This window comes from Hylaeus anthracinus, unplaced genomic scaffold (assembly GCF_026225885.1).
Source record: "Hylaeus anthracinus isolate JK02 unplaced genomic scaffold, UHH_iyHylAnth1.0_haploid 27366, whole genome shotgun sequence".
Classification (NCBI taxonomy): Eukaryota; Metazoa; Arthropoda; class Insecta; order Hymenoptera; family Colletidae; genus Hylaeus; species Hylaeus anthracinus.
The window spans coordinates 5,208-31,999 of record NW_026535171.1 but is presented as its reverse complement, the minus strand read 5'-3'; the positions used below and the strand labels follow the sequence as shown (position 1 = coordinate 31,999).

Sequence of the window (26,792 nt, the reverse complement as noted above, 5' to 3'; positions counted from 1 at the left end):
AGGTAACAAGTTTTTGAGCTGGAATTAACGCGATTTCTTATCGATAAGTCCCAACTCGTCAACTATCCCCGCGATGCGAAAAATAAAACGCGTTACTATTTCCAGGCGTCGCGGTTGCATCGTCTCGAGATACGCGAGTGACCGAGGTTCTCCTCTCGTCTCTCTTTAAGTTCGAACCTCCGTCGACGTCGAATCGCAACGCGTTACGTACTATCCGCGCCTACAATACCGACCTCAAACAAAGTCGAGGAAAACGCGTTCGAAAAAGAAAATACCGAGATTCGAAAGTTCGAGGCGGTAACGAATTGATTTAAACTACTTAGTGATTTAAACTACTTACTGATTAATCAACGATTCCACCATGTAGCCTCCACCATGTATCCTTGATCTTCTTCGTATCCTTCGTTTTGAGCCGAGAACTCTTCTGTTCGCGATCATTGACTCTAAACCTATACCGCCATAAAATTAGTACCTAAGTAACGTCGAGTTTCGCGGACTATCGTTCATCGCCAACGAGTACGTCGTTTATGGACAATACTTTCCATGGTTCGAGAAACGCGCGCGAGCCTGTTTAACGGGATTAATTCGATCCGCCGACCGCAACGCGCGCCACGAGTTGGCGAATTCCGGATCGAAACGGCTCTCCAACTGCCCTAAACATCACGACCGAGTCAGTCGGTTGACGAATGTGGCTATTTCCCTCTCGGTTGAAACAACGCGCGACGGCGCGCATCGCTATGCCGTGCGCTGGCCGACTCTGATACATCGAGCTCGATAAATCACGCGATACGCTGGGAATCGCATTACCGGGAATAGAAAACCAGGCGCTATCAACATCTTGGAATACGCGTCGGAGAATCAACGGGTTCCGTCGATGACATCGTCGAAACGGTTTCGCGTTCGAATTAACGCGAACGATATTATCGCGACGACCGACTCCGAAGATCTTGATTGAAGCTGCATCGACCGTGTCGTATAATTGGCACGCGACGTCGGTGGACCAACGACGAGAGAGAACAGGAAAATAGAGGAAAATGGAAGGGAGAAAGAAAGATGGTAGAAGCGAACGATTCGTCGAGGGAATTTATGGTCCCGGTGTGTCCTCGCGTTTACCCGAGGCCATTCTTCCTTATCATTGTCTATCCCCGAGCTCCGTGATACCCGCCGGCAAGGAAACAAGACCTCTCAGACTCCTCGTCATAGACGCTGCTCTTCTCCCGATTCCGGAACGATTTATCGAGTCACTCGATCAGAACGCCGGCATTACCTGCCGCGAATTTTCCAGCCAGCCGAGTTTCCACTATTCCCGGAGAAACGTCGCGTCGCGACGAAGCTTGCGCGTCCCCTTCTTCTCGCTGACGCTTTTTTGATTAATTAATCGCGAACGTTCCCGCAACGTATTTTCCGTTACCCCGTGAGAAAGCATCCCTGAGAAATGCTCCCGACCGTAACTCGACGCTGAAAATCATTTTTTTAACCAGGATTCTCGTCGCAGTTACGTTTAATCGCCTGCGAAAATGTCTTTAACGAGTCGATGGCCGCGTCATCCGTGCCCTCGGGGGGCTGCACAGCATGCGTTCACACAGCTACAGTACGGATTTAGTCGTCCCGAGGTACCCGAGCTACGAGTTAACCCTTTGCGCTCGAGAGGTGACTTTGCCACCACTAGGTTTTCTTTAGGTTTCATTCCTTTCGAACTCAAAGTGCCGATGAAATGATTGTCGTTGAGGCAAAGGTGACCTGATTCACAAATCTCAAGTTTCGAGATTCAAGAGATCGTCTTAGCATTCGTGGCAATAGAATGCTAAGAAAGCATCTCGACAGATACCAGAAAAAAAGGCCTCGAGTGCAAAGGGTTAATTTTCAGTTGCCGTTAACAATTTTTGTAACGTTTTGTAATGGAATTTGAAATTTTGATCGCACGAAATCTGTGGTTATTGGTACAGTTACGCTCTTCACTGGTAGCTTCTAATTGTACCACAACAAAATTTTATTTTTGTATCTTCCCGAGTACGTCTATCACCGAGAGTGTTAAAATAGTATAGATTTGCGCGTACGAGCATGGGACATGGCGCGAGTCGGGGATGAACGGCAGTCGGTAGAGGAATTCTTGTCTAGCGTTTACCGAGTGGGAAACAGACGGCGCGAGAGAAACCAATCCCATTGGGTAGTCGCGTTTGCAGCGCGACCCGGACCGTTTCTCTTTATCACGGTAGATCCGAGCCGTGGAAAATATTGAAAGTACACGCGGTTACCTTCGATATATATTACGACGAACTATTTCAGTAGTCGGTCCCGAACGCGAAAACGAACGCTCGTTAAACGTCGACGAAAGAATTACACGGCTCGAATCGAGATCCGCGACAACGAGAAACACAGCCCGAGGCACGAGGGTAAAAGTGGAGAGCGGAGAAAGCACCAGCGCGCCGGGGAACGATAAATATAATACATTCGCTCGTTACAACTTTTGAAATCGCGATACTAACGGCTGACGTTTACGCGATAAACGCGTGTCCCCGCAATATATTTTTCGAGCGTGCAACGCGTGGATCACCGGATGATTTATGTCGCGGCCAGGGAATCCGGTGGCAATATCGTCGGTTCGTGCGAGAGCAGCTTCTCCGTGCCTCTCGATTAACGCTTCCGAATCTATCGGGAAGACGTTCAGGGAAACGAGTTTTCGCGAGTTTTATTCGCTCGTTCGATTTGGCGTTAGCCTTTTAAACGGAAGAGCGGAGAGCGAATCGGTGGCAGCTCGATGGATGAGAAATTCGAGCGGCGGAATTAAATGGGAACGTCGGAACAATTTCGATCATACTTCCGGGAATATTCGTCGAATTATCCGAGTTACGTTTCGCGTACTCTGTTTCGCCGATGGTTTACCTTATATCGCGACCTTCTCCTTTGACATTCGTTAGGCGTCGGTTTCTAGAATCGTATAATTGCGACCTTCCACGGTGTCCTCGTTTCGCAGTAAATTAGAAGCCTCTGGAATCTGTGTTCGACGTCTATAGTCGGACAACGAGCGAAAAGCGAAGGAAAAATCGAACGCGGAGACGAGCGAGGCGTTGAAAAGGTGGAAACGGATCGCGTGCGGCGGATACTTTCCTTTCGAAAGGGGACGCTGAAAGAAGAGAAAAGTCCGCGTTCGCGCGAATTAAGCGACGAGGTTAAAAGGTGGAAAGGATCGTGAAAAGAGGAAAAGGAGCCGGCGAGGCGTGGCGTAGGGGTTGGCGGTGGCGATGACGGTGGGTAGGGGCATTAAGCGGGCCGCGTTCTCGCGCGCTAGCGAGAAACTTTCACAAAGCGTTTTCGAGGTAGTTTCCGCGATACTTTTGGCGGTGGTTGAAGAGCGGCCGGCGTCCAGAGGAAAACGGAGCTCGTGGGAAATAACGGCACGGCTACCGACGCGTCCTCGCCGCTTACTCGAGGCCGTTCCTTCTTATCATTCTTCGCTCAACTAACTTCTTCGAGCAAAATCTTTCAACTTCTTAGACGGCCGACCTTCTTCGCATCGATGACCGTGCTCAACTGGGTCAACCTCAAGATTCTTTCGCCGCGTGTCGTCGCGCGATCGCTCGCCGACTGCGATGCTCTTTAACCCTTTCTTTCGACCCTGCCGCGACGCCGATATCATTCGAGAACGCGCGTTTGCGATGAACATTTTCAAATTCGAACGTAGTCGACCGAATATATCGCTCCGGTTTTGATTTTTAAATTTTACTGGAAAACTTGATAATTACGATTACGTTTGTAATCGAATGTTTCGGAGTTGCGATTACAATCGTTATCGTAATCGCAGAAAAATTTGCGACATTTTTTTACCTAAAAACCGACTTGAGATTTGTGTCCCTCGCCCTCAAAAAACCTAGAAAACCATGATTTCGTGAAAATTAAAAATTAAAAATTTTCGGTTAAAATAATTCATGCCGATAAGGTAGGGCGCCTAGATAGGGTAACATTTTTAAATTTCTTATTTCGACGAAAGTCTGGTTTTCCACGTTTTTTGAGGGCGAGGAACACGAATCTGAAGTCGCCTTTGAGGCAAAAAATGTCTATGTCTGAGAACACCCGAAACTACGATCGTAATCGCAAGCAGATTTGTGATTACAATTGTAGTCGTAATCGTAATCGCGACTCGAAAACATTTGATTACAATCGTAAACGTAATTATGATTACGATTATGCCAAACACCGAACGTAACCGCGTTAATCTCTGAACACCTTTTCCCCTGCACGCGTTTCCGTATACATCGCGGACCAAAGGCATCGAGGCTTGCGTTTGAAACGAGCGCGAACTCGACCGAGACGGTAATCCTCGACTTTACAATTCGTCGTGTCTACCGATCGAACGGTACCAGATTTTCCTCGAGCCATCGAGTTAAGCCTATCCACGCCAACGCAGCGGATTCTCGGGTCGCGTGTCAGCTTTCTCGTGTTTCCCATCGCACGCTAGGAAACTCGGGCTACCGACGAACCATCGAAACGAACGGTTCACGGTTCGCCGGTTAGAGAATTTCGATGGATAGCGTCGCGTGGCTCCGGCTAGCAAACCGCGCGTTACATAGATGGGAATACGATAACCTTTCGAGTCTCGAGGAGCGGGAAGCAGCCGAGATGCAAAGAACGGCATGCCCTTCTCTGTAAATCTCCGAGCGTGCTCCGGCGGACCAACCCCGGGCTCCTCGCGAAATAAACTTTGACATCCGCTTCTGTATTTGCTCGCGCCTGTATTTATGTGCGCTCTTCGAGAAAAGAAGCTTCGCCTTCGGGACCGTCTTCCTTTTCCCCGTCCTCGGTATCTTTTCAGCTCGAGGGGATGTCGCGCGGATGTTGCCCCTGGGACAACCCGGGACGGAAACGGGCCAGCGTGCGGAAGAAAAACGAAAGAGAAGGAATCGCGCTACTGTTCCCTGTTCGGTCCATTAACCTCCTCAGGGACGATTTCTTTTTTGTTGTTATCAAATTTTTGTTCTTTCCGTTATAACTTTTTATAGTTATAATAATAATATATAAAAAGACTAAACTTCCACGTATGTAGCCAAGAACCTTAAGACGTCCTTCATCTATCGCTCACGTTACATACAGTCGATCCCATAAATATTCGTACCCTCTGTGTCTATCGAAGAAGTCTGACCGAGTTAAATAATAATTTCGGTATCACCAAATGAATTTTTCGTTATAAGTATGTATACGAATAAGCTAATACATAGGGTATATTTATATGGACATATTTATACAAACATACACTCGGACACATTTACGAGACAGACTGTATATTGTAATTCGTCGTTTAGATAAACTCCATTTAACGAGTCCGAACGAGTCCGAACGAGTCATTAAACGAAACGCGGCTCGTTTGCTGGCCGTCCACGTCGATTATAATAACAAAGTCCATTCGTAGAAATGAAGTACGTAACTTTTCGACGTTAATAACTGATGCGTGCCGTCGCGTCGCATCGAGACACGCGATAATTTCACGTGGAATCGTCAATGGACACTCGTCGCGTCGGAATAGTTAAATCTCCGGTGGCTTTCGGAACTTTTTCTCTCGCCTCTTCCAGCATTTTCGTACCACGGCCTCGTTGCTCCGTCGACCGACCACAGCGTTTCAATTCGAGCGCCGCTCGTAGTTAGGCACGCTTATTACCGGGAATTGTCCGAATTTGGGCACGAAATTGTTTCGCGCATCCGATACCATATTAAATACTTTCTCCCATCAAACGGAAGCGAGCTGTTCGATTGGCCTATCGAAGCGTGTCGAGTTCTTCGTTTGCTTTTCATCGAGACATTATTCGCGCCTATCGGATGCGAACGTTTCATCGCGATTTCTTTGAGTGATAAATGCGGAAATTAGAGTGAAAAGAAAAAAATGTGGACCATGTTGCGGTAAATCGTCTATTCTTATCCAACTCCTTGAAAGAGGTGGTGATTCGAGGGGTGATTTGAAACAACTTTTTTCTTAGCGAAAATTTTGTCCGAGGCTTCGTTCAGGAGATATTAACAGAAAAGCCGGTGGAGCGCCCACAGTAGTGTAGGCTACGCGCTAGCCAGCCGCAGTAGTATAGGCCACGCGCTAGTCAGCCACGGTACCGTAGGCTACGCGCTGTGATTGGTCGTGGTTTATTTGTTAATATCTCCTTAACGACGACTTGGACAACATTTTCGCTAAGGAAAAAGTTGTTTCAAATCAGTCATCAAACCACCTCTCTCAAGTACCTTCTATTTCTAAAAAAGAGAAACCAATAGAATATAAACACAAAAAGTCGCGTTTAATGGTTTCGCGAAGTTTCGGTCGGATGAAGCGGTCGAAGAAGGAACGGAGCCGATGTTCTGTCGAAAATTCGAGTCGCGTTTCGTCGCGAGATGGTTAGACCATCCGAAAAAGAGTCGTGATCGATCGAGCGAGAGGCAGCTACGAGTCTTTGGAGCGTAACTGGAAGGTGGAAGGGTTGGTCGTCTCGACGCGTCTGGTCGCGTCGGAACGCAGCGCGGAAAACGCTGAGCAGGAAGCAGCTGCGAATGGAAATTTCTGCTTCGCGCAGCACTGTCCGCCGGAGCTTTGAATTTAAATGGCGTTTCAAACAACGTTACTTACGTTTTACCTCTGGGCGAGCCGATTCTCGTTAACCGCGTAACGAGTTGACCGCGGACGCGGAATATTTGAAATTTTCTATTCCAAGAAGGCTCGTTAGAAACACTAATATTTTCTATATAGATCCATACCTGTCAATCTTTTTCATGAATTAATTTCGGCATTCAAAAATTCAGTCATAGCGATTGCAGCAAAATGCTTGTTACCATTATTTTCATTTTTCTCTTTCTTCTTTCTTTGTTATTGTATTTGATGTCGAGGGTATCAGTGCCCGTAATCATTCTCATTGTTATCTTCGCGGTCGCCGCGATGGCTCCGCCGACATTCGAATTCCTCTCGAAGGATAATCGTAATCGAGAGAATACTTTGCGAGAAATTTTACGTTCTCGCGATGCGCCCCCGAACCTGCGCGTTAAACGCGTCGATCGGTTGCCGCAGAGACGCACCGAAGCGTGCGGAGATAGCTTGATCATTTTCCATTCCAGCAGAGCTCGGGAAAGTGGGTCGAACTGAGTACGCGTAACCGATAGCGACGATACGCTACGCCGGAAAGTGTCTTTCGACCGGGTACAATTATTGCCTACCAACCGTGTTTACCGAAGGAATTCTTCGTCTAGTCGTCGGTCATCTTTTACGCATTTCTAAACAGGGAGCGAGCGTTGCTTGAAAATGATCCGTAACGATCGGAAAAATCGTGCGCGAATTTGCAAAATCAAGAAACGAAAACAGAAACTATTCATTCCGTAACCGTAGTCGTCGTCGTTTCGATAGCAGAGCGAAAGATAAGTCGATAAGCGAGAAAGACGAGCGAGCGGAACGATTAAACGAGAAAAGAGGCAAAAGAAAGTCTTTCGCCTCTTCCCGGCGAGATCTATTCCGAGAACAATACGCGCGCATCTTCGAGAGCGAAGACGTCGTAAGAAGGACAGGTCGCAGCGAAGAAAAGGAAAGGATCGTCGAGCTCGATAATGACACGGAAATTAAACAAGGGGACAACTCGGAAGAAGCAGTTCTGCGGAGATGGGGAGAGGGTCGATGTCACTGGACGAAACGAAACAGCGGCGTGGAACGAGCGACAAGAACGAATCCTGGGATACGGACGAACGACGATAAAGAGGGTAAGGAACTCGATCTGAAAAGTTTCTTTACGACCGGAGGTACGCCGACTCGTAAAATCCTGTAAGAATCGAGCGCCGAGTGTATGAAAGGCCAACGTCGAAACTGGCCCGCGAAACGACGGAAGAAAAGAGACGAGTCGGACACGGAGAAGATGCGGGTCGCCAAAGAACGAAGGGATCTTTGGGGTGCAAAAAAGGGGAAGGAGATCGCGATGGAGTAGATGAAGAAGTCGCGTTACGAGAGTCGTCGGATGATATCGGTACGGAGAATCGAATAAAAATTTTTCTTACCGGAACAAGTTTGCTCGGCGAATCGTACGCGTAACGGCCAAAAATTCTCGAACTATGTTGACGAGGAGGAGGAGGAGGACGTCGGTTTGGCGTAGCGCGAACTAGAGGAGCGGCAAAACTAAAAAGCTATTATCCTCGTTGGATCGAGTTCTAGTTACCGAATGATTCTTCCGTCGGGGATCGTTTCACCCTTTTTTAACTTGTCCGAAACAGTCTCGAAACTTCGCTGACCGGGAACCGAGCGATGATCTCGGTTCGACGACACTCGCCGACGAGACAGGTCTTTTTTACCACGAGAGAAAAACAATTGTCGCGTTTTCGACGAGCAGGCGGCGTTGTACACGCGAAACCGAGACCCGCGACGGTAATAACATCTAATTAACGATCGCACGGTGTACGATGACAGAGCTTTTCCCGTTTCGATAATTACTCCGATACGATTCGACTGCCAGTACCAAAGACCTATCGGTTAACGACTTCGACGTACTTTTTGCCATTCGAGAGTTCGATGAAAAGACTTCTCGGAAACGAATTCGAATTGCGTCGATGTCGGAACGAAAACGGTACCTCGTGCGATGAAAAGTATCGCTTAGAAAATGTCCAAGAAGCGTCGGCTAATTTTGTCGAACGTTTTATCTCGACTTGAAAATCTAGCACGTTCATCCGCGTAAATGTTCGACGTCCCGTAAACCGTCCCGCTGCGAAACACCGCAGCGCATTTCGAGCTTGCTACCACTCGTTCGACGGTCGACAAATTTCACGTTGTCGAACACCAAGGAATTACGCGTCGATGTTCGTTGGTTCCGCTGCACCGACCGCGCGCGGTTTATTCGAAGAGGTTTCCGTTCGAAAATTCTCGATTCGCCCGCGACGAAGATAGAATTCTGTTCCGCGAGTTGACGAATTCTATTTTCGAAACGTTAATTCGATCATTTTTAATATAGACTCACCTATTCTTTCCTCGCAGCCGTCGCGATCGTGGAGAAAGATGTTGCGATCGATCGCAATTATATGTCCCATCGGGCGGCGCGTACCACCGGTGGCTCACGCTCGCGTGTCTATCAGACAGCGCGTACCACCGCGCCGCCCCATGGCGAGTACCACAAATAGCAGCGACCGCGTCGGCGTGAATCTGTTAATCCATCGCGTCCGCTATCCGTTCCAATAGCAGGAAATTAAACGGCGATCCGTACGTCTTCCTCGACGCGCGTATATACGTATGTTTACCTTTAGGATAACCTTCTCGAAGCGAAAGGGCTCCCTGAGGAAACCCTTGAGCTTCTTTCGCGACGAGGTAATCGCTTGCATCGATATAATTCGTGCTTTATAGACTTTCACGTGTACTTTAGTTTCTTTTAGTCGGTGAAATTCCATTACCCCGCGAAAAATGAACGCCGTTTTCGACGAAGTCTCCGTTGACGTAAGTACAGTAAAGACTGGATAAGTTCAAGACAGGATCGACTGGATAAATTGCAAGATGTCAATCGGGCGAATATAAAAAAATACGTATACCTTATTTTTCGATCCTTAAAAATATCCAAAAAATCGAAACAATCGGAGATGGACACCTAAAAACCTTCCGTTGTCGGTGTAACACGATCTAATAACTGCTTTTCTTTCCTCCCTGTCCCTTTCGACTCGAGCCAAATGTAAACACAGAATAGAATAGAATAGACACCGTTACACACACTGTCTCGCCCAGTTTTTACTGTATTCAATGAAAGCGTAATTTATTCGTAACTCCGATAGAAAGGATAACGTTCGAGAGAACGACGCGATCATTTTTCAAGAATCGTATTCGATATTTCGCAATCGTCACTCTCGGTTCTCCACGCGAACCCACGGATCGTCCGCGCGAACCAATTCTTCCAACGTTCCGTCGACGGTGAAGTCAGTTCCACGAGGAGTCCGACGATGCGCCGATTCTCCGAAGGTCCGTTGGAAAAATGAGATTTGATGGGGAGTACCGACCTCGTGGCACTATTTCAGCGTTATTGCTTCCATCTTTCTCGGCCGACTTTACGGTTGCCGAGCGAGCTACTTGTCTCCGAATGTTCGCCCCGTCGAAGGATCCGCGTCACCCTACCGTGTTTCCTAGTTCGAACGTTTCGCGCTACGATTCCATCGATCCTCGGTCCGCAGTCCGTCTTCGTGTGCACACCGTTACTTATTCCATAACCTTACGTATCGTTCTCACGGGAAGAAGATTTAGAAGCCAGCCAATTATTTTCACGGTGCGTTTAAACAAACACGGAGGAATACGGCGTTGTTTTCGCTACAGGCGAAGGCGATGCGTCGCGAAGATTCCGCGCAGTCGAGCGAAATCGAGCGTCGCGGACTCCGAATCCAGGACCGTCAGTTGTTTCTCTCGCTTAAAATGCGCCCCTTCTTGCTTCAAGGGCTCGTCCAGCGGGAAATTGCGATCGCTCGGGAGCCTCCGGACGGGTCTCTGTTTAAATAACCGCCCAGGAATATCGCGATTCCCCGGTTCCGGTATTCCCGACTCCGTCAGTTTACTACGCGCGTATTTTTCGAAATCGTAAAGCTTAACGAGCTGGAACTAACGCGACTGCTTTGCAATTTTCCAAAAAATTGAACACCGCCGTGCCAGCGACTATATTTTATTTCCGACATTCGTACGGGGGGTAATCCACTCTATAAAAGGTGGACGTTTCCGGAATTTTATTTTCGCCCAGCGAGAACTACGCTCGGCGTGCCGGGATGAGAACGAGAAAGAAATCGAAACAAAAGGAACGTTAGCGGTGCGAGTGCCGGGGCGCGATCAAATTCGCGAATTGAAAACGACACCGTAAAGAGTAAAGCGAGTATCGTTGAAAAACGTACGTATCATTTTCGCCTCGGAGGCAATCGCGACGAAAGTTGAGGATCCCGTGTCGAGCGTAGAATAACCGAAAGTCAAAATCACTGGAGCGAAAAGTTTGTCCTTAATTGTCTCGCGGGAGTCGAGAAATTTCACCTATTCGACTTGTCGGTGTCCTTCGCCTCGAGAAAGTTCCTAAATCGCGCGGATCCGTTGGCTGGCTCCAGCTGGAGAACGGGAAACGTGATCGGAAGGGGGCTCGAGTTACGAGAAAAGAAAACGGCGAGTAATACAAAAGCTATTTTTATTCTTTAATCTCGTATCAGTCGTGAAAAACCCTTCACTACATCCAAAGTACATACGACATTGTGCAGAATCGAATACATTACATTATACACGGTAATACAAATCGTATTGCTCGATCGTTCGGAACATCGTGTATACGATGAGCCTGTGTACGTATCCCATGTGTAATATGTGTGTGTGTGTGTATATATACACACACGCGCGCACACCTCCCCACACACGCACGCACGCACGCATACATACGTATATACATATGTGTACGTATACAGAAAGAGAGGAAGGGATGAAATTTTACGAAGTCGGGTGCGAATGTATGTCGTCGTCGTGCACCTTCGCGTGCACAATTGACGTAGGTGTGCGCATGTGTGTAGCCGCGCGGAACCGTAACCCTCTCCGCGAGGAATCTCGTAGTCGATAATCGGGTCGAACGAAATCGATACGCCTCGCTCCGCTTCCTTTTTCCGCTTCCCTTTCGCGACTTTGTTTCTATTTTTCTTCCTTTTCGGTAACGATTACGACTAGAAACCGACATCCGCGCGGTCGTCGCTGTTCCATCGTCATCGCTTCGCTGTTTCACGGACTAGCCTTTCTCCTCCGCAAAACGTTGCCGATCGATCGATCGATCGGGCCCGCAGGTCTCCTCGCGAAAGTCGACGAATCCTGCAACGATGTTCGCGGACAAAAAAAATTGTGTTTTTCGCGTTGTCCTTTCGCATCGCGATCGACAGCGACGGACGATATTTTTTTCGGGGTCGATCGAGGCTCGAGATTGCATTCGAACCCACGGCGACGGCGATCAAACGAGCGAACGCGCGACCAACGATATTATCGAAGTATTCCGGTCTCGAAATGAATTTTTCCCGGGATCCCGTGACCACGTTTCATCGGACTTTAATGGATAGCCGAGCGCGAATCTGCAACAAAATTCCAGGCACGAAAGGAACATCGCGAGTCGAGAATTTCAGAGGACGCGGTTAAACGATTATAATTAGGTACATGAGTAGTTTCGTGGACATTAACGCGTTCACTGCCATCGGGTTCGTTCGCGTGGAAATATTGGACGATTGCATGAGTTCGTTTATCGTAGACGTTGCCGTGACAACTCGTGTTTTTGTTTGGTTTGGTTTACCCACTGAATAGGTTATAGTATCACGTGCAAAATTAGATCGTGTAAAAGACTGCCGACTACATAATTGATTAATAAAATCATATCCTTTGAAATTTGAACACATTGAACTTCATTTTTAAATCGGTCACGAACTTGTGCAATCATTCGATATCTACAGGGCTGAAATTCCGAGAATTCTGTCTCGAGACAATTTATCAATTTATATTTGTATTCTCGTCAAAATTTACGTTAAGGCTTAGCCCTCGAACCTTTACAGATCACTGGTATTCATTGTTTTACCACTAAGGAAGGGACAGAAATTTTGTATTTTCAAGTTCCTACGCTCGTTCACAAAGAAAGTTTAAAAAAAAAAAAAAAAAAAAAAAAAAATGCCCAGTGAGTTCTGCCCTATAAAGGGTTAGAATAAATCGTTGAAGTTCCTCGGTGAAAAGCTCCGTCATCCACGTATGGGCGATCCGATGGCCGTTGAACGCGTTACGTGTCCTATATTTCGCGGGAGCTGGATTATTCACTCGCAGACGTTTCGATTTACGGTTTTTCCATTAGCAGACTCGGTTCCGCGTATCCCACACAACTCCACCTTTGCGAAACGGTAGGGGACGGTGACTTCGATTAACGATCTGCGAAACAAAGGCGAACAACCGGAGGAGCAGCGGGGCCGGTCGTTCGATGGCATTGTTGAAACTGCGAACCGCATTAGCGTCAAATAATTAAATCGTCGCGCGCCAGATAACCATCGCTTATACTCTGCTAATAATTATCAGGGTCCGTTGCCGCATTCATAACTTATCGTTAATCGCTGTCGGAATCCTTTGTCGATGGCTCCGAAGCGCGTTAGAGTCCTGACCGTCGGGAAAAGCGCATTGTTAAGAATAACGAATGTCATCGAGTAGCGAATTTAACCCCGCTACACCGAATAATATATAAATGTCAGAAGGTAAACACTGGAATGGAAAATCCCGTATATAGGATCTCGGTAAATAAAGTGTTACTAAATAAGTGGATTTTTCATACGGAATTTTAAAGCTGCTGTTCTTATTACCGCGTCGCGGACTCGGCGAGACGTCGATTAATTTCGAATCTCATCTCTAGTAGACTCTATTGTAGACGTTAGGAGAGAACGACGTTTCGCGACCTACCGCGAGATGATGTCGGAGACTTACCATAGAACGATACCGAGGATTATCCCCCTAATCATACGGTAAATCCCATTATAAGGTAATACTATGGGTTTCCTCGTAAGGTATCGACCGTATCGCGGTCGCGCGAAGACGTAGGTTTTATCGAAAGGTAACTCCTATAGTTGTACTATAACGCGATAGGTATCGTACTTTCTGCTCTGGAACGACCGAACAGTAAATCTTGTTCGGAACATTTGTCGACTCGATCCCATCTCGATGTTAGCCGAGTACATAGGTAGATTCCAGCGTGTAAACGCGCAGCTACTCTAGATCGGTTTCCATCGAGGCGAGGATCCTTCGTAGCGTTCGAATAAAATTTATCGACCGACCTATGAGACCACTCGTAACGGAAAAAGTGTACGCGTGCCGCATCGGAAAACAATATCGACGACAGCGGTAAGTTTTGAAAATTTTCATCCGGTTCGAAGACCATCGTAACCGTCCTTGGACGAAAAAAGGTCGAACAACGATCCCGATGGCCGTTTCTACGGCAACAATCGTCGGGTTTTACCAGCCGTCGGTGTCGTCGGCTAGCTCTCAAAGAGACAGCTCGATTCCCCGTCACGCGAACGCCGACTGTTGTCCTGCAAATAGTGATTATTCCCGTTGTGTGCCGCGAAAACAAGCCCTTTCAACGCGTCGACGCGTTCACCGAAGCGTTTCCCGCGGCTCGTTACCAGCCGACAGCCGAGAAGAAAGGTTTTCCCGTCGCGTCCATGCGATTTCGTGGCACGTGCGTTCGAATCGGAAGTGCGAGCGTTCGCGTACCGATTCGGACCGATCTCGCGCGAATTCTCTGTCGCGCGTCCACTTGGACGGCGCATCGATCGAGAAGTTAGAGCGAACCGATTCGTATCGAACGTCCAGACGGAAGATCTGGCAATCGTGTCTGTTAAACGTCGTGGCAAAACGAACGAAAGATACGCTTCTGCCGATTGCTTTTTTTCCCCTTTTTCTCTTTCGCTCACTGCCCTTTTCTACGTTCGACGCTCGACTCGAGTCAAATGTAAACACAGAATAGAAACCTCGACTGGATAAATGCAATAACATAGCTGCGAGTCAGCTCTGAAAGCTCGTCACTTTTCACGACGGTCTCGACGAATCGCGCTTCGAGGAACCTCTAACGGACACGTCTGGGCTTCCGTTCTCGACAGACCGTAAGGCAAATACCACGATCGGACTGGCGACCGGATTGCGAAGCGGAGATCAGTCACGATTCGAAAACTCTTCCTCGACGGCCTCGTACCTGCGCGTTTCGGTTTTTCCGGGGCATCATTTCTCTGCCACGATTTTTGTCCGCTTATCGTCTCGTGTCGCTTATCCTTGGTATCCTAACGCTAGATTAATGGCTCCCTCGTTACGTTACGTTACCGCGCGCGGTAGCAACCCTCCGCAACGAAGAAGAGCATCGGTTCCTTCGCGACTGGCCGGTTTCTACGGTTGACACTGGTCGAAGCTAAAGTCGTTTCTACGGGACAAGCTAAAGATCGCCGCGATTTTTACAACGAGCAACCACGGCTTCCAACCGCTCGCCGTAGAATCGGTTTTCGATTCAACTTTCTCCGAACCTATGATATTCGATCCCCGAGTCTTCTAGGCTTTATCGACTAGTCTCGTATCGATTTTTTGGTTAAATACTCGGAATACTTGAACGGAATCGGATTGTTCGTCGATACAGACCGCGAATGATTTTTAACGAATTTCGTTGTCGAATGATTTTACACGCGGAGTAACGCCAATCTGAGATCACAGCGAGCTACTCGCTGTCTCGAACTAGTCGAACTATCGGTCAACCCGCGATGTGAAAATTCGACGAGATTCGGTGAAACTAATAGAAAATACGATCGGGGTAGCTGTAGAGGGCTTGCCACGTTGAATCGGTTGATCTCAAAAAAAAGAACATTCTTAAAAATAGCCCAAAATGAGTCCACGTTGTCTACGCTTGAAGGACAATTAAACTGCTTAAACTGCAGACTACTTGCGATATCCGTAAGAAAAGTTCGTGTTGTGTTCAAAACATATCGTGGAAAAAGAAAAATTGTGCAGTGCAACGCATACAGTGCAGACTAAAAGTAGATTATTATTTATTATTATTATTATTATTATTATTATTATTATTATCACTATTATTTCTACTATAATTAGTATTATTTTTAATTATTATTATTTTTAATTATTATTACTATTATTATTATAATTATTGTTATTATTCTTATTATTAATGGTATACGATACAGCCCGTCGCCAAGAAAGAATTCTTTCCGTGCATCCAAGAACAAGAGTCACCCTCGATAACGTTTCACTTCTTCGTCGCGAAATATGCGTCGACCTGAATTTCGAAAGCGGCGAAAAGTCCGTTAAGAGGCACCGAACGAAGTCGATTTCTCTTCCGTATCGACCGTTTCCGACCCTCTCGATAAATTTCACGCAGTAACGTGTCCGGCGACAATCACTCCTGGTCCCGACTTTCGATCGGAGCGCCGGGCGATACCGTATCACAGAGTTTACATAATTAGCGGCATCGACGCTATCGAGTAAAAAATAAAAACTACAATCAAATTCGTCAACCGAATAAAAGAAGTACGCCTATTCGATTAATTTACGTAACTATAAAGGCCGTTGTGCATAGTTGAATACCGAAGAGCGAAGAGCTAGAATAATACTACAGCGAGCGGTTCGTCGATCTCGGAACTTTTGCAACCGGTGACCGCGACAGTGTCAACGAATCGCGAAATTGTTTTCGACGATACAGGGTGCCCCGAAAATGTTGGAGATCCCGGAGAGGGGTGGTTCGAGGGCGATTTGAAATGACTTTTTCCTTAGCGAAAATGTTGTCCGAGGCTTCGTTTAGGAGGTATTAACAACCCGGACCAATCACAGCGCGTAGCCTATGCTATCGCGGCTGACTAACGCGTAGGCTGTGCTACTGTGGCCGACTAGCGCGCAGCCTATTCTACTGCGGCTATCTAGCGCACGTAGCTTACGCACCGCTGCCATTTTCTGTTAATATCTCCTTAACGAAGCCTCCGACAACATTTTCGCTAAGAGAAATCTTGTTTCAAATCACCTCCCGAATCACCCTTTTCCAGGATCTCCAACATTTTCGAGGCACCCTGTATAACATCGTTCACAGCCGAAAAAATCGAACAGCGCCAGGACGAAGGCTTGAGTCGCGAAGGTCGCGAATACCCGATCGATCTATTCAACGTCTACGCTAAATACGTAAATCGGGGGGTATCGATGTGCACGCAAAACGCCATGGAGACACGGCGACGGGACAAGAGAAATACGAAGAGCTGACTTTGCTCGGATGTTTGCGTTTCGATCGATCGAGGAAAAGGCCGAGCGGTCGATGTTGCGAATCGGAGGCAACGAGACTCCTCGACGTATCATTGTAAATGAAAGGCAAAGGTTTACTCTTCGAGATGATCACTTACGGAATTCAGGCTTCACCGGTTCTCACGGTGCAACCGGACGTCATCGCGCGCTTAAAACTCTGTTAGACAACGGCTACGCGAGTACGCACGTTCGATAATGGATTACAGTAAAGTCTCCTTAAATGCACAGAAACCATCCTCATCATAAGAGTATACCCCTTGAGGGTTCGCAGGAGTTCGATCGCCGAGTAGTGTAACATGCTCCGGGATCGGATATACCCTGATGTTTTCATACCGTTTTCTCCTTTATTCGCTGGTCCTTCTTTCACGTTCGAAGCTCGTCGGCAACCGTCAGAAAATATACGAACTCCACGATGAACGCACAAGTTCAGTCCCGAGCTCGCGCAGTTAAGGAGACTTTACTGTGCACAGCGTTTGATCGCGGGTGGTGGTAGACTCGAAGACACCTTTAAAAAAATATCTACTTTCACCTGTTTTCGAGTGTTCCGATCGTGTCCACGTATTTATATCCGTATGCGTTGCACGCGTGACACTATCGTGTCTCGGCGAGTCGGGTTCGAAATTATATACATATCCGTATACATGAATATATTCATATAAGCATGCATATACATATGTATACATGTACGTATAAATATATGCGCGTGTATGTGTACGTATGTATATATGTATATTTAACAGTTCTGTACATCAGGTTAAGTACCAACCTAGCTGGCTCGTAATCTCGCACAGTTCACCAGTCTTAAACACCGAGTTAACGTTATTATCGCTACGGCGGAACTGCTACAACCTTCCGTCGGAACTTTCCAGACACGATAGAGAGTCCGTTTCTCCTGAAACCGACGAGCAGTAAACTTTAATAACGATATAATTGGTTAGCCTAAAAAGTGGAGTAATCGAGGGAACGAGTGGAGTTGTTGGGAGTCAGGATTGGTGTTGCGTGTTGAGCTTGAGCAGATAATCATGCGAGTCCCTGTCGCGACTCGTAAACGACGAACGATGCGTATCCTCGCTTCTTTCTCCTTTTATTTACGACTACTTCCCTTCGTTGTCTGCCTCTCTCGTACTTTCCGCTCGTAACGCAAAAATACGCGTGTTCTCGGTCGCTGGAACCGATATTTCGTTCGTTCGCGCGATCGATATCCGACTCGCGTAAGGAATACGATTGTTATTTCTCCAACGACTCCATAGGAGTCTTAACCCTTCGCACTCGAGGCCTTCTTTTCTGGTATCTGCCAGCAACTCGAGATGTTTTTTAGCATTCTATTGCCATGAATCCTAAGCCATTTAGATTCGAGAATAAAGTCATCTTTACCTTGCCGACAATCATTTTATCGACACTTCGAGCTCCGAAGAAGTTAAACCTAAAGAAACGTTAGGTATTTGCAGGTTTGCCGCGTGAAACCTGAGAGTCACCTTTCGAGTGGAAAGGGTTAAAATCGTATGCGTACTTCAAATCTTACGCGTACTTCAAATCTTACGCGTACTTCAAATCTTACGCGTACTTCAAATCTTACGCGTAAATTCCTAATCGACCCGAGACGCGATTACGAGCGCAAAGGTATCGATTTCTGTCCTCCGTGTCGCGGATGAATTTTCGTTTCGATTTCGGTGGCTCGAAACGACTACAACTCTCTAGACATTTTTCGAAGTTTCTCTCTTCCTGCGAATTCCTCGTTTCGGAAGATTTCATCTCGAGCGTTAGAGCGTCTAACCTGTGAAGAAAATGTGTGTGTGTGTGTGTGTGTGTGTGTGTGAGAGAGAGAGAGAGAACAACCGGAAGCTTCTCGAAAATTGTCTTCCAGTCACGAAGTCCTGGATTTTTTGACGCTCCCGATCCGGATATTCGTTTCGGACTCGCGGGCGTCAAACAATTGCTGTTCCACGTTGTTCGCGAAATTCGCGGGGATTTCTGAATCCCGCCGTGCGGTTACTCGGTACTCGGTAGCTTCCTCGCGTTTACAAATTGCCACGATCGCCGATTCCCTCCGAGTTCGCCGAATTTCGCTTGTACACTGGTCGAATAAGTAAATCTAGATTTCCTACAGAATTCTCCGAGTAGAGAGGATTCAACGATCTCGATCGAAACGACGAGAGGATGGAAAACGCGTCGTTTCTCGTTCCCCTTCCGAAGAGGGGCTGTGATTTGATTAGTGGCGGCACTGTCGGTCCTTCGAATACGCTGGCCTGACTCTGACAAGAAATTATTATCCGTAGACACGCGGTTCGGGACTTCCGGGAAGCCTGGCACCTGATTAATCCATTACGTCTCCCGACTACTAGGTCGGCTCCTTTTGTTCCTGCTCAACGGGCACTTTGGTCGTACGACCGACGTCTGATATCCATTCGGTCGGATCACGACGACGACGACGACGACGACGACGACGACGTCGTTCTCCATCTGTCCCGAGGTTCTTGTCCCGCCAATCACGTCTCGGAACTTGTTTTCCTCGAATTAATTTGTCCGAATCACCGACACTGACGGAGCCCCTCGTTTCGACCGATCAACGACAACAAGTTTTTCGTTCCCTTCCCGAAGAAAAGGTATTTCGGAATCGACTCGCTACCTGAAACAGGATCGGCGAAAACGGATACGCTCGACGCGATTCACAAAGTCGATTTTAGTTGTTCGCGAATCGTTATCGGAACAAAGTACTCGGTTGCATCTCGTCGCACGCGCGTATCGATCGATGAAAACTCGTCGGACGACGTAACGCGATTTAAACGTCCATCGCGTCGCCGACGTATCCCTCGTCGGGACTTTCCGGATGGTGCGGGGGCTGGAGCTCTTCCGCTCTGGCCGCGGCGGCGGCGGCAGCTTCGCGTGCCGTTTTACCGAGCAACGATCTGGGGGAGAGAGGCGTCGTTTCGCCTCTGTACGCGGCTGGCGGCGAAGGAATAAACGGCACCTCGGGGTACACGGGCACCGGAGAGACCGGGGAAACGGGCAATTGTTGTTGAATCGGTTGCTCGACTGGCTGAATCTGCGGTTGCTGTTGAGTGGGATAAGGATATCCCTCGGCGGTGTATCTGGCGTCGGTCCTCGGCAACACCGGGTCGTATCCGGGCGATCTGGCGAGAAACTCCGCCTCTCTGGAATAACGGGCGGGCGGCGCCACCGCGGAACCCTCGGCCATTCTCTGTCTCAAGCGCGGCAGAGTGCTCGCGGCACTGAACGGTAGTTTGGGCAGACCAAAGTTCAAAGGGTAGCCATCTTGATCGAGATAGCTCAGCTGCGGTATGTTCGATGGACGAAGGTCGGGCTGTAGCGGGTACCCCGAGTCGTACTCGAGGATTTGTCTGTCTCCCGGCTGATGACGGTACAGCTGACCGTAGCCCACGTCGGTAGTCTCGGGGACCTCGTTTATCAAATCCGGCTCCGTCAAGTACTTGGAGACAGGGCTGCGGTAAGGCTCGTCCACGCTTCTATGTTCTCTTCGCTCGAGAGTCGCCGCTCTGCTCATCTCTCTCTCGGTATACGAGACTATCTGCTGGTGCTCCAGCCCTATCAGGCTCCCGTTCCCTTTCCTGCACTGCAGGCTGGTCACCGTGTCCTTGGTAATCGGCATCACGGACTTGTTCTGCGAGACCAGAGCCTTCGAGTTTCTCTTCCGGTCGCGACGACGTTTTCGTACGCAGAACACGATGCTGCCTATCAGGGAACCGAGTGCGAACAGCGTCACTACCAAAGCTCCCGTTGCCACGGCCACGATGTATCCCGATCTGGAACGATCGCTCGGCGGCTCCGAAGTTACCTTCTCTTGGACAAGCACTCGCAAAGATAGATTCGACTTTGCCGTGCCTGCTCCGTTTTCCGCTATGCAGGTGTACGTGCCGTCGTTCAACGATTCCACGGAGTAGATCAAAAGGGTGCTGCTCATATTGGTGTCGCCTCGTTCTCTATAGATGTATCTGGAACAAATCGCACGACACCGTACAGATATTTCGCTTAGGTTTCGCCGTCTTTCTACTTATTTCGTTTCCGTACGTTAGAAAACGTCCAACGTCCGCGATGCACGGGCATCGTCCATTACCATGCTTTAGCGATAAACGCGCGCGACCAATGTCTATCGAAGAAACGTGTTCTTTATCGCGAAGTCGCTCGAAATACAATTTCCTCGTAAGTTTCGTAGCAGAGACGTTCGCGTGAAATGCTAGGACCCGCTCCCTCGTTCCTTTGAAATTGAACGATACACGGCGCGTCGCAAAAGTACTCCAACTCCTTCGATCTCCGCTGACTCGAAATCGTTCGTATATTTTTCGAGACGATGAGAGAAATGTACGATACTATATAATATTAGGTGGAGTGGAAAGTAATGTTTCTGCGAATCTCAATACTTATTTATCATTCATTAGGCTCATTGATTTTTATCGATTTTAAATTGAAAATTCCCACGCTAGACAGCAAAGGGTTGTTAACCCCTTGCACGAACTCAGTCGTTGTTGGAACTCAGAAAATGCCTTACCGAGCCTGTCTCGTGGTTTTCAAGTTTGACCCAAAATTTGCATCGAGAGTTAGACTCGCGAAAATAATGCAACGAGTTATAATATCTCGTGATTAGACAATCGTTTAAAAATAGAAACTCATTAAGAATGTATTTGTTTGAATCTAATGTGAAACAAATAACATTACTTTTCAGGTTCCCCTAATGCTTTCGCGACAATTATTACTAGACTGCGGATCTTTATGCAAAATACAATCTTCGCGAACGTGTCTGCCAACATTGAACCTAAATAGGAATTTATATTATCCTACAAATATTGCAACATGAACTTTACTTTCAATCTTTTTTATACTTTTGCATATCGTTTCCATCTCGTAGTTTCTTGGACATTCAAATTTCCCATAAATGCATAAAGATCCGCAATCTAATTATTACCAATAGCTCGCAGTTTATCCAAGTCCTATTTTCGACTTGACGAACGGTTACTTTTCAAAAATGTTTCGGCGCTTGACGGATGCGGTGTGCACTTTTTACCGATAAGGGTTCCGATAACATCGATCCCGAAAGGACATCAACGATTCGAAACGAGCAGTTGCGGGGAGCGCGAATACTTCTGCGACTCGTTGGATGTAGCACGGCTAGCAGGTTATCGCGAAAACAGGGAGAAGTTTATCCGTGAGAGAAATTCAAATGTTATTGGAACTTTATTTCGATTCCGAACGACCGTGTACGTGGCCATTTGTACCACCGTTTCGCTGCGCCGATGGCTTCGCGAAAAAATTCCGGGAATTGTTTTTCGAGAGAAAATTTCGATATTGCTCGCGGATCAACGGTTCGGTAACCGTTGGCTATCTCGAGTAATAAAACGATATTCGAGAGGAAACGTTTGGTTCGCGAATCCATTCGAAAGCGATCAATTTTTTTATCGCATTTTCCGTAAGCATCCAAGTAACCAAGTGTTTGGATACGACATTCGACTGTCTCGGCTGCGCGAACGCGAAGTACGTTCGATCGTAAGAAGTACGTAAGATCGAAGAACAGTCAGTCCCGTAAATATTCGTGCCCTCCGTATGTATCGAAGAAATTTAAAATTAAAATACAAAATTTCTTTTGGTGGTACAAATCAGTACGAAATCCGGCACTAAATGTATCCGCTTTGAGATTGTTTCATTTACATGAATTTTGACGTGTGGTCCTGCTAGCTTAATATTAAGCTACGATTTTTTCGAAAACGACACGAGGTACAAAATTATCGTCGGTGGTACAAATTGGTACAAAATATTTACTAAATATTTACGAAATATTCCACCATGTCCGACATGATTCTGCCGATTCGGTCCCGTCTTTGGTCCCCTCGTTTCTCGATGAAAAGAGCGCATACTCACCGTGGGAAGCTGGTAGAAGGATTCAATAGCGAATTGTTCTCGTTGCGCGGCTCGCAAGGCTCCCCGTTGAACCACCAAGTGAGCTTAGCGGCCGGGACGGCGTAGACGTCGCATCTGAGGGTGACGTTGTCCCCTTCGTAGGCCTCGAGTCGTTCCTGTAGGTCGATTCGCGGCAGGCAGGCCAGCTCGTTCGGTTTGACGGTCTTGATCTGTTTCCCGTGGAGTCTCGGGGGAGCGTCGCAGACGGGCTCGGACTCCTGCGGGGCCGCTGGCGCTGACTCGTTGAGCCAGGTCTGGGTGGCGCGCAAACGGCAATCGCATATCCAGGGATTGTTGTGCAAAGTGAGACCTCGAAGGTTGCCGCCGAGTGGCAGCGTCAGCTCGGGCACGCGAGTCAACCGATTCCCATCCAATCGAAGCCACTCGAGCTGGTGGAGACCGTCGAACGCGGAACGCTCTATGATCTCCAGTCGGCACTGGCTCATTTCCAGATTCGTCAGGTGTGGCAGATGCTGAAACGCCCCGCGGCGGATCTCCCGTATGGGATTTCCGTTCAGCAGCAACTTCATCAGATTCGTGTAGAACGGGAAGGTCTCGGTCGGCACCTCCTCGATCAGGTTCTCCGATAGATCGAGCTCCACCAAACCCATCAAACCAACGAACGCCCTCGACGCTATGTGGCTGATGTGCGATCTGGCTAGATAGAGTCGCTGCAGATTTATCAAGCCGAGGGCGTGGAAGCACTCCGTCGGTAGACTGACCAGATGATTGTCGGACAGATCCAACACCTGCGTCTCCTCTCGGGCGCCCTGCGGGAGCCCTTTTAGGTTACGGTTCGCGCACTCCACCCATTCTTTTCCGCTTTTCCATTTGCACGTGCACAGAGAAGGACAGCTCTCCACCGTCGAGCTCCACGTTAACAGCATCATCATCCCGAGAAGCGCCCCTCTCCGCCACCAGGCCCGCACGCTCGGGCACATGGTGCCTCGTTCTCGACCTCTCGTTACTTTCTTTTATTTCTATCGCATCTTCAACATTCTCGCACCGTCTGCTCCTATTTCTACGCCGACATTCTTCCCGCTCGACCGCTCTCCGAAGGAATTCTGGCGGGGTCATCAAGCCGAGGCGCTCGATCGTCGATTCCCACCCTGAAACAACAACGGTTCGAACGAACCCCGTTAGAAACGTCCTCGTCCGTTCCGTGGGTCGTTGGAAAATGTTCGGGAAACTCGTGACTACGGGCTCGAAAACCTGGAAGCCTCGAAAACAGGTCAAAGGGTTGCGTTACGAGTCGACTTATCATTCGGCTCGCGAATCGTCAACGGTCCGCTTCCTCTCCGAAACCCCGTTCGTTCTTTAAAACCCATTCGCGAGTCCGCGCGTACGAATTTCGTTCAAAAAGTAGCTCGTCGTTCCGGATAATTCTCGTCCAACGTCAACGTTTCGGAGTGACCCTTCGTACGTTTCGACACTTTCGACAAGTTCGTACGAGAGTATACCAGCGATGATTTTTCGCTGAAAAAAGAAATATATACAGTAAAGACTGGACAAGTGGAAGAAAACCGGGACCCAAAGATTGCATTTCTATTCTGTGGTTACATTTGGCTCGAGTCGAGCGTCGAAAATAAAAAAAAAAGACAGAGAGTGAAAGGAAAAGAGGTCCGAGCAGAAAAAAGCAGTCGACAGAAGCGCGTCAAACGGTCAGGAGCATATTGCACTGAGCGTCAAGGGGTCCTTCTTGATTCTTGCGTTTATCCAGTCAATCCTGTCTTGCGCTTATCTAGTATTTCCCGTGTCCATGTCGAATCGAGTAACCTCCTCCTTTTTGACGTCGGTTGAAAATAAACCGCGCCTCGCGCGAATCTACCAGCGAAATAAAAGCTTCGCGTAAGTATACAACGATCGATGGACGGCGAGAGAGCGGGGAAACATCGATCTCGTCGAAGCACGCGCAGCTAGTTAGAAATTCTCCGATGGTAGCGGTCGTAAAACAGGCACCGTTGACGTTTCCGCGGCGCGGCGTTGATACTGTTCCCGAATTGACGTACTGCGGATTAATAATTAATCGTCCGATCACGCGATACATTTTGAACGAAGCATCGGAGCGCATACTAATCGCTGCGTCATTGGACGACGTTAAATCGAGGCACGTCGCCGTGCGATCCACCTCCTGACGCGATTCACAGCGCGGCACACGGGCCCTGTACCGGCGAATTACACCGCGGATGCGTCCATTAATTCCGAGACATTGAAAACACGATCCGCCTAAGGAAACCCCGGTGAACGAGCTGGGTAAACTCGGCGACGAACGGTCGCTATAACCGATTCATCTCGCGAGAGCGGCTCGTCGCGGCGATTGTCGCCCTCGCGGGGATCCGAACGATATATCGCGCTCCACGCGAGAATCTACATTCCATTTCACCGTTAAATGTTTTATCAGCCGCGGAAATAGGACCGATCCATCGAGGGATTTACTGCGACGAAAACCATGTTGAAACACGTTCGTGTGGATTTTATTCCTCTACCGCGGGCTGCCAGCGTACCTAGAACACGGAAAGTGAAACCACGAAACCTGATCGGACCACCAACGGAAACCATCGCGTCTCCCTTTCCCCGGACACTCGTCCAACTAAAACTTAATCGATCGACGAAACAACTACCAAGACAATTTTACTACTATCGTCTACCAGCGAGATCCGTTGCAACGGGACGCGATCGGGTGCATCCGTACGGACAATTTTTATTTTATATTTTCGACGTATTTTTTCACGTAGAATCATTCCCGTTTCGCTTGTACCAGCAGTTACGGAACAGGCCAAAGATGCGACCGAGATAGCCACGGTATACGGTTAGCGTTTTCCAAGTTCGATTTCCGTGGCATAGAGAGTGCTCGCAGACTCAAAGGGGCGATCGTACCGGCCGGATACTTGGCAAACAAATCGGAAAAGACACATCGCGCGACTGTCTTTTTATCGCGAGACCGAGATCGTAGATTCGCGAAGGTGAGGGCGAGAGAAGGAGCTGAATCCTTGATTTCCTTCTGGCGCGTTTTATGGAAAAATCTGACCCGCATCGGCGGTGGAAAAGTTCGGAAATGTTTGCGAGATGGCTTCGGGGCGACAGGAGGCTCGCCGAGAGTACGAAAGTCTGTAACTGGGGGACTTTGAAACTGGTACAGTCTCCCCCGAAGAGAGAAGTCTGTATCGTCGCGGAGAAAGTTACGACGCAAAGTTAATGCTTTTAGGAAATGCGCTCTCGATCTTCGATATTTCCATACAAATAGACCCGCTAGCAGAATTAGAGAAATCGCAAGTGACGCGTTGTTTCGCGCTACGAGCCTAACCTTGCGTCTCGTTATCGACAAACGCAAATATCGTTCGTTTCTCGACGACAGTCGAGAAATGGTGTTCGAAGGAAACTGTTGCAAACACGGGTAATCGACGAGGCGATCGAGTGGGACGCTAAACTTTGAGAATATCGAGTAACGAGAGGAAAGACGTTGTAGCAACGGAACGGAGAAGGAAAGTGTCGAGAAGTTGACGAGGAAGAGCAGAGGTGTATCCGTGAAAGAAGTTGAAAGCCGAAGAGATCAAAACGGGATAATAAATTCCATAGAGACGGGAGCGTGCACGCGACCCGAAGACACTGGCTGGAGAAGAAACACTCGTCGCGGCATAACATCAGCCGATATCAGGATATCGGAATATCGAGCGCATGCGGTTCGTCGGCATGCAAACCCCACGGTTTTTCATGGCTTTATTCCAGTATTCCCGTTCGATGAGCTTTTCCAGCAGAAGGAGCGCAAAGGGAGGCCTCGAGAATATTGCCTGCTCGACGTTTCGAATCCAATATCTGTTATCGGCACTTTTTTTTCCGCTGCAATTTCGACGATGCTCCTTCTAACGCGCTAAAACTGACTACCGGCTTAGGAAGCTACGTATCGCGCCACGATTCGCGCCACGATTCGCGTTTCTTAACCCCCTGCGCCACTTTCACGAGTCTGACTCTCGTCATCGATATTTCAGGCCAAACTTGAAAATCACGAGTCAGATTCATGATGCAAATTTCAAGCCGAACTTGAAAATCACGAATCTGGCTCGTAATGAAAATTTCAGGACATACT

The 26,792-nt window shown here is 48.2% G+C and overlaps 1 protein-coding gene across 1 annotated transcript; it reads right to left on the bottom strand.

The window, feature by feature from the left end:
- Positions 1-18,314: 18,314 nt before the first annotated feature.
- Positions 18,315-23,814, bottom strand: LOC128893351 (leucine-rich repeat-containing protein 24-like). Its single transcript, XM_054154253.1, has 2 exons — positions 22,670-23,814; positions 18,315-20,751 (listed from the first exon to the last, which is right to left on the bottom strand). Exons 1-2 carry the CDS (start codon positions 23,647-23,649, stop codon positions 19,560-19,562), a joined length of 2,172 nt encoding a protein of 723 aa, XP_054010228.1. The 5' UTR covers positions 23,650-23,814; the 3' UTR covers positions 18,315-19,559.
- Between the last annotated feature and the right edge of the window lie 2,978 nt (positions 23,815-26,792).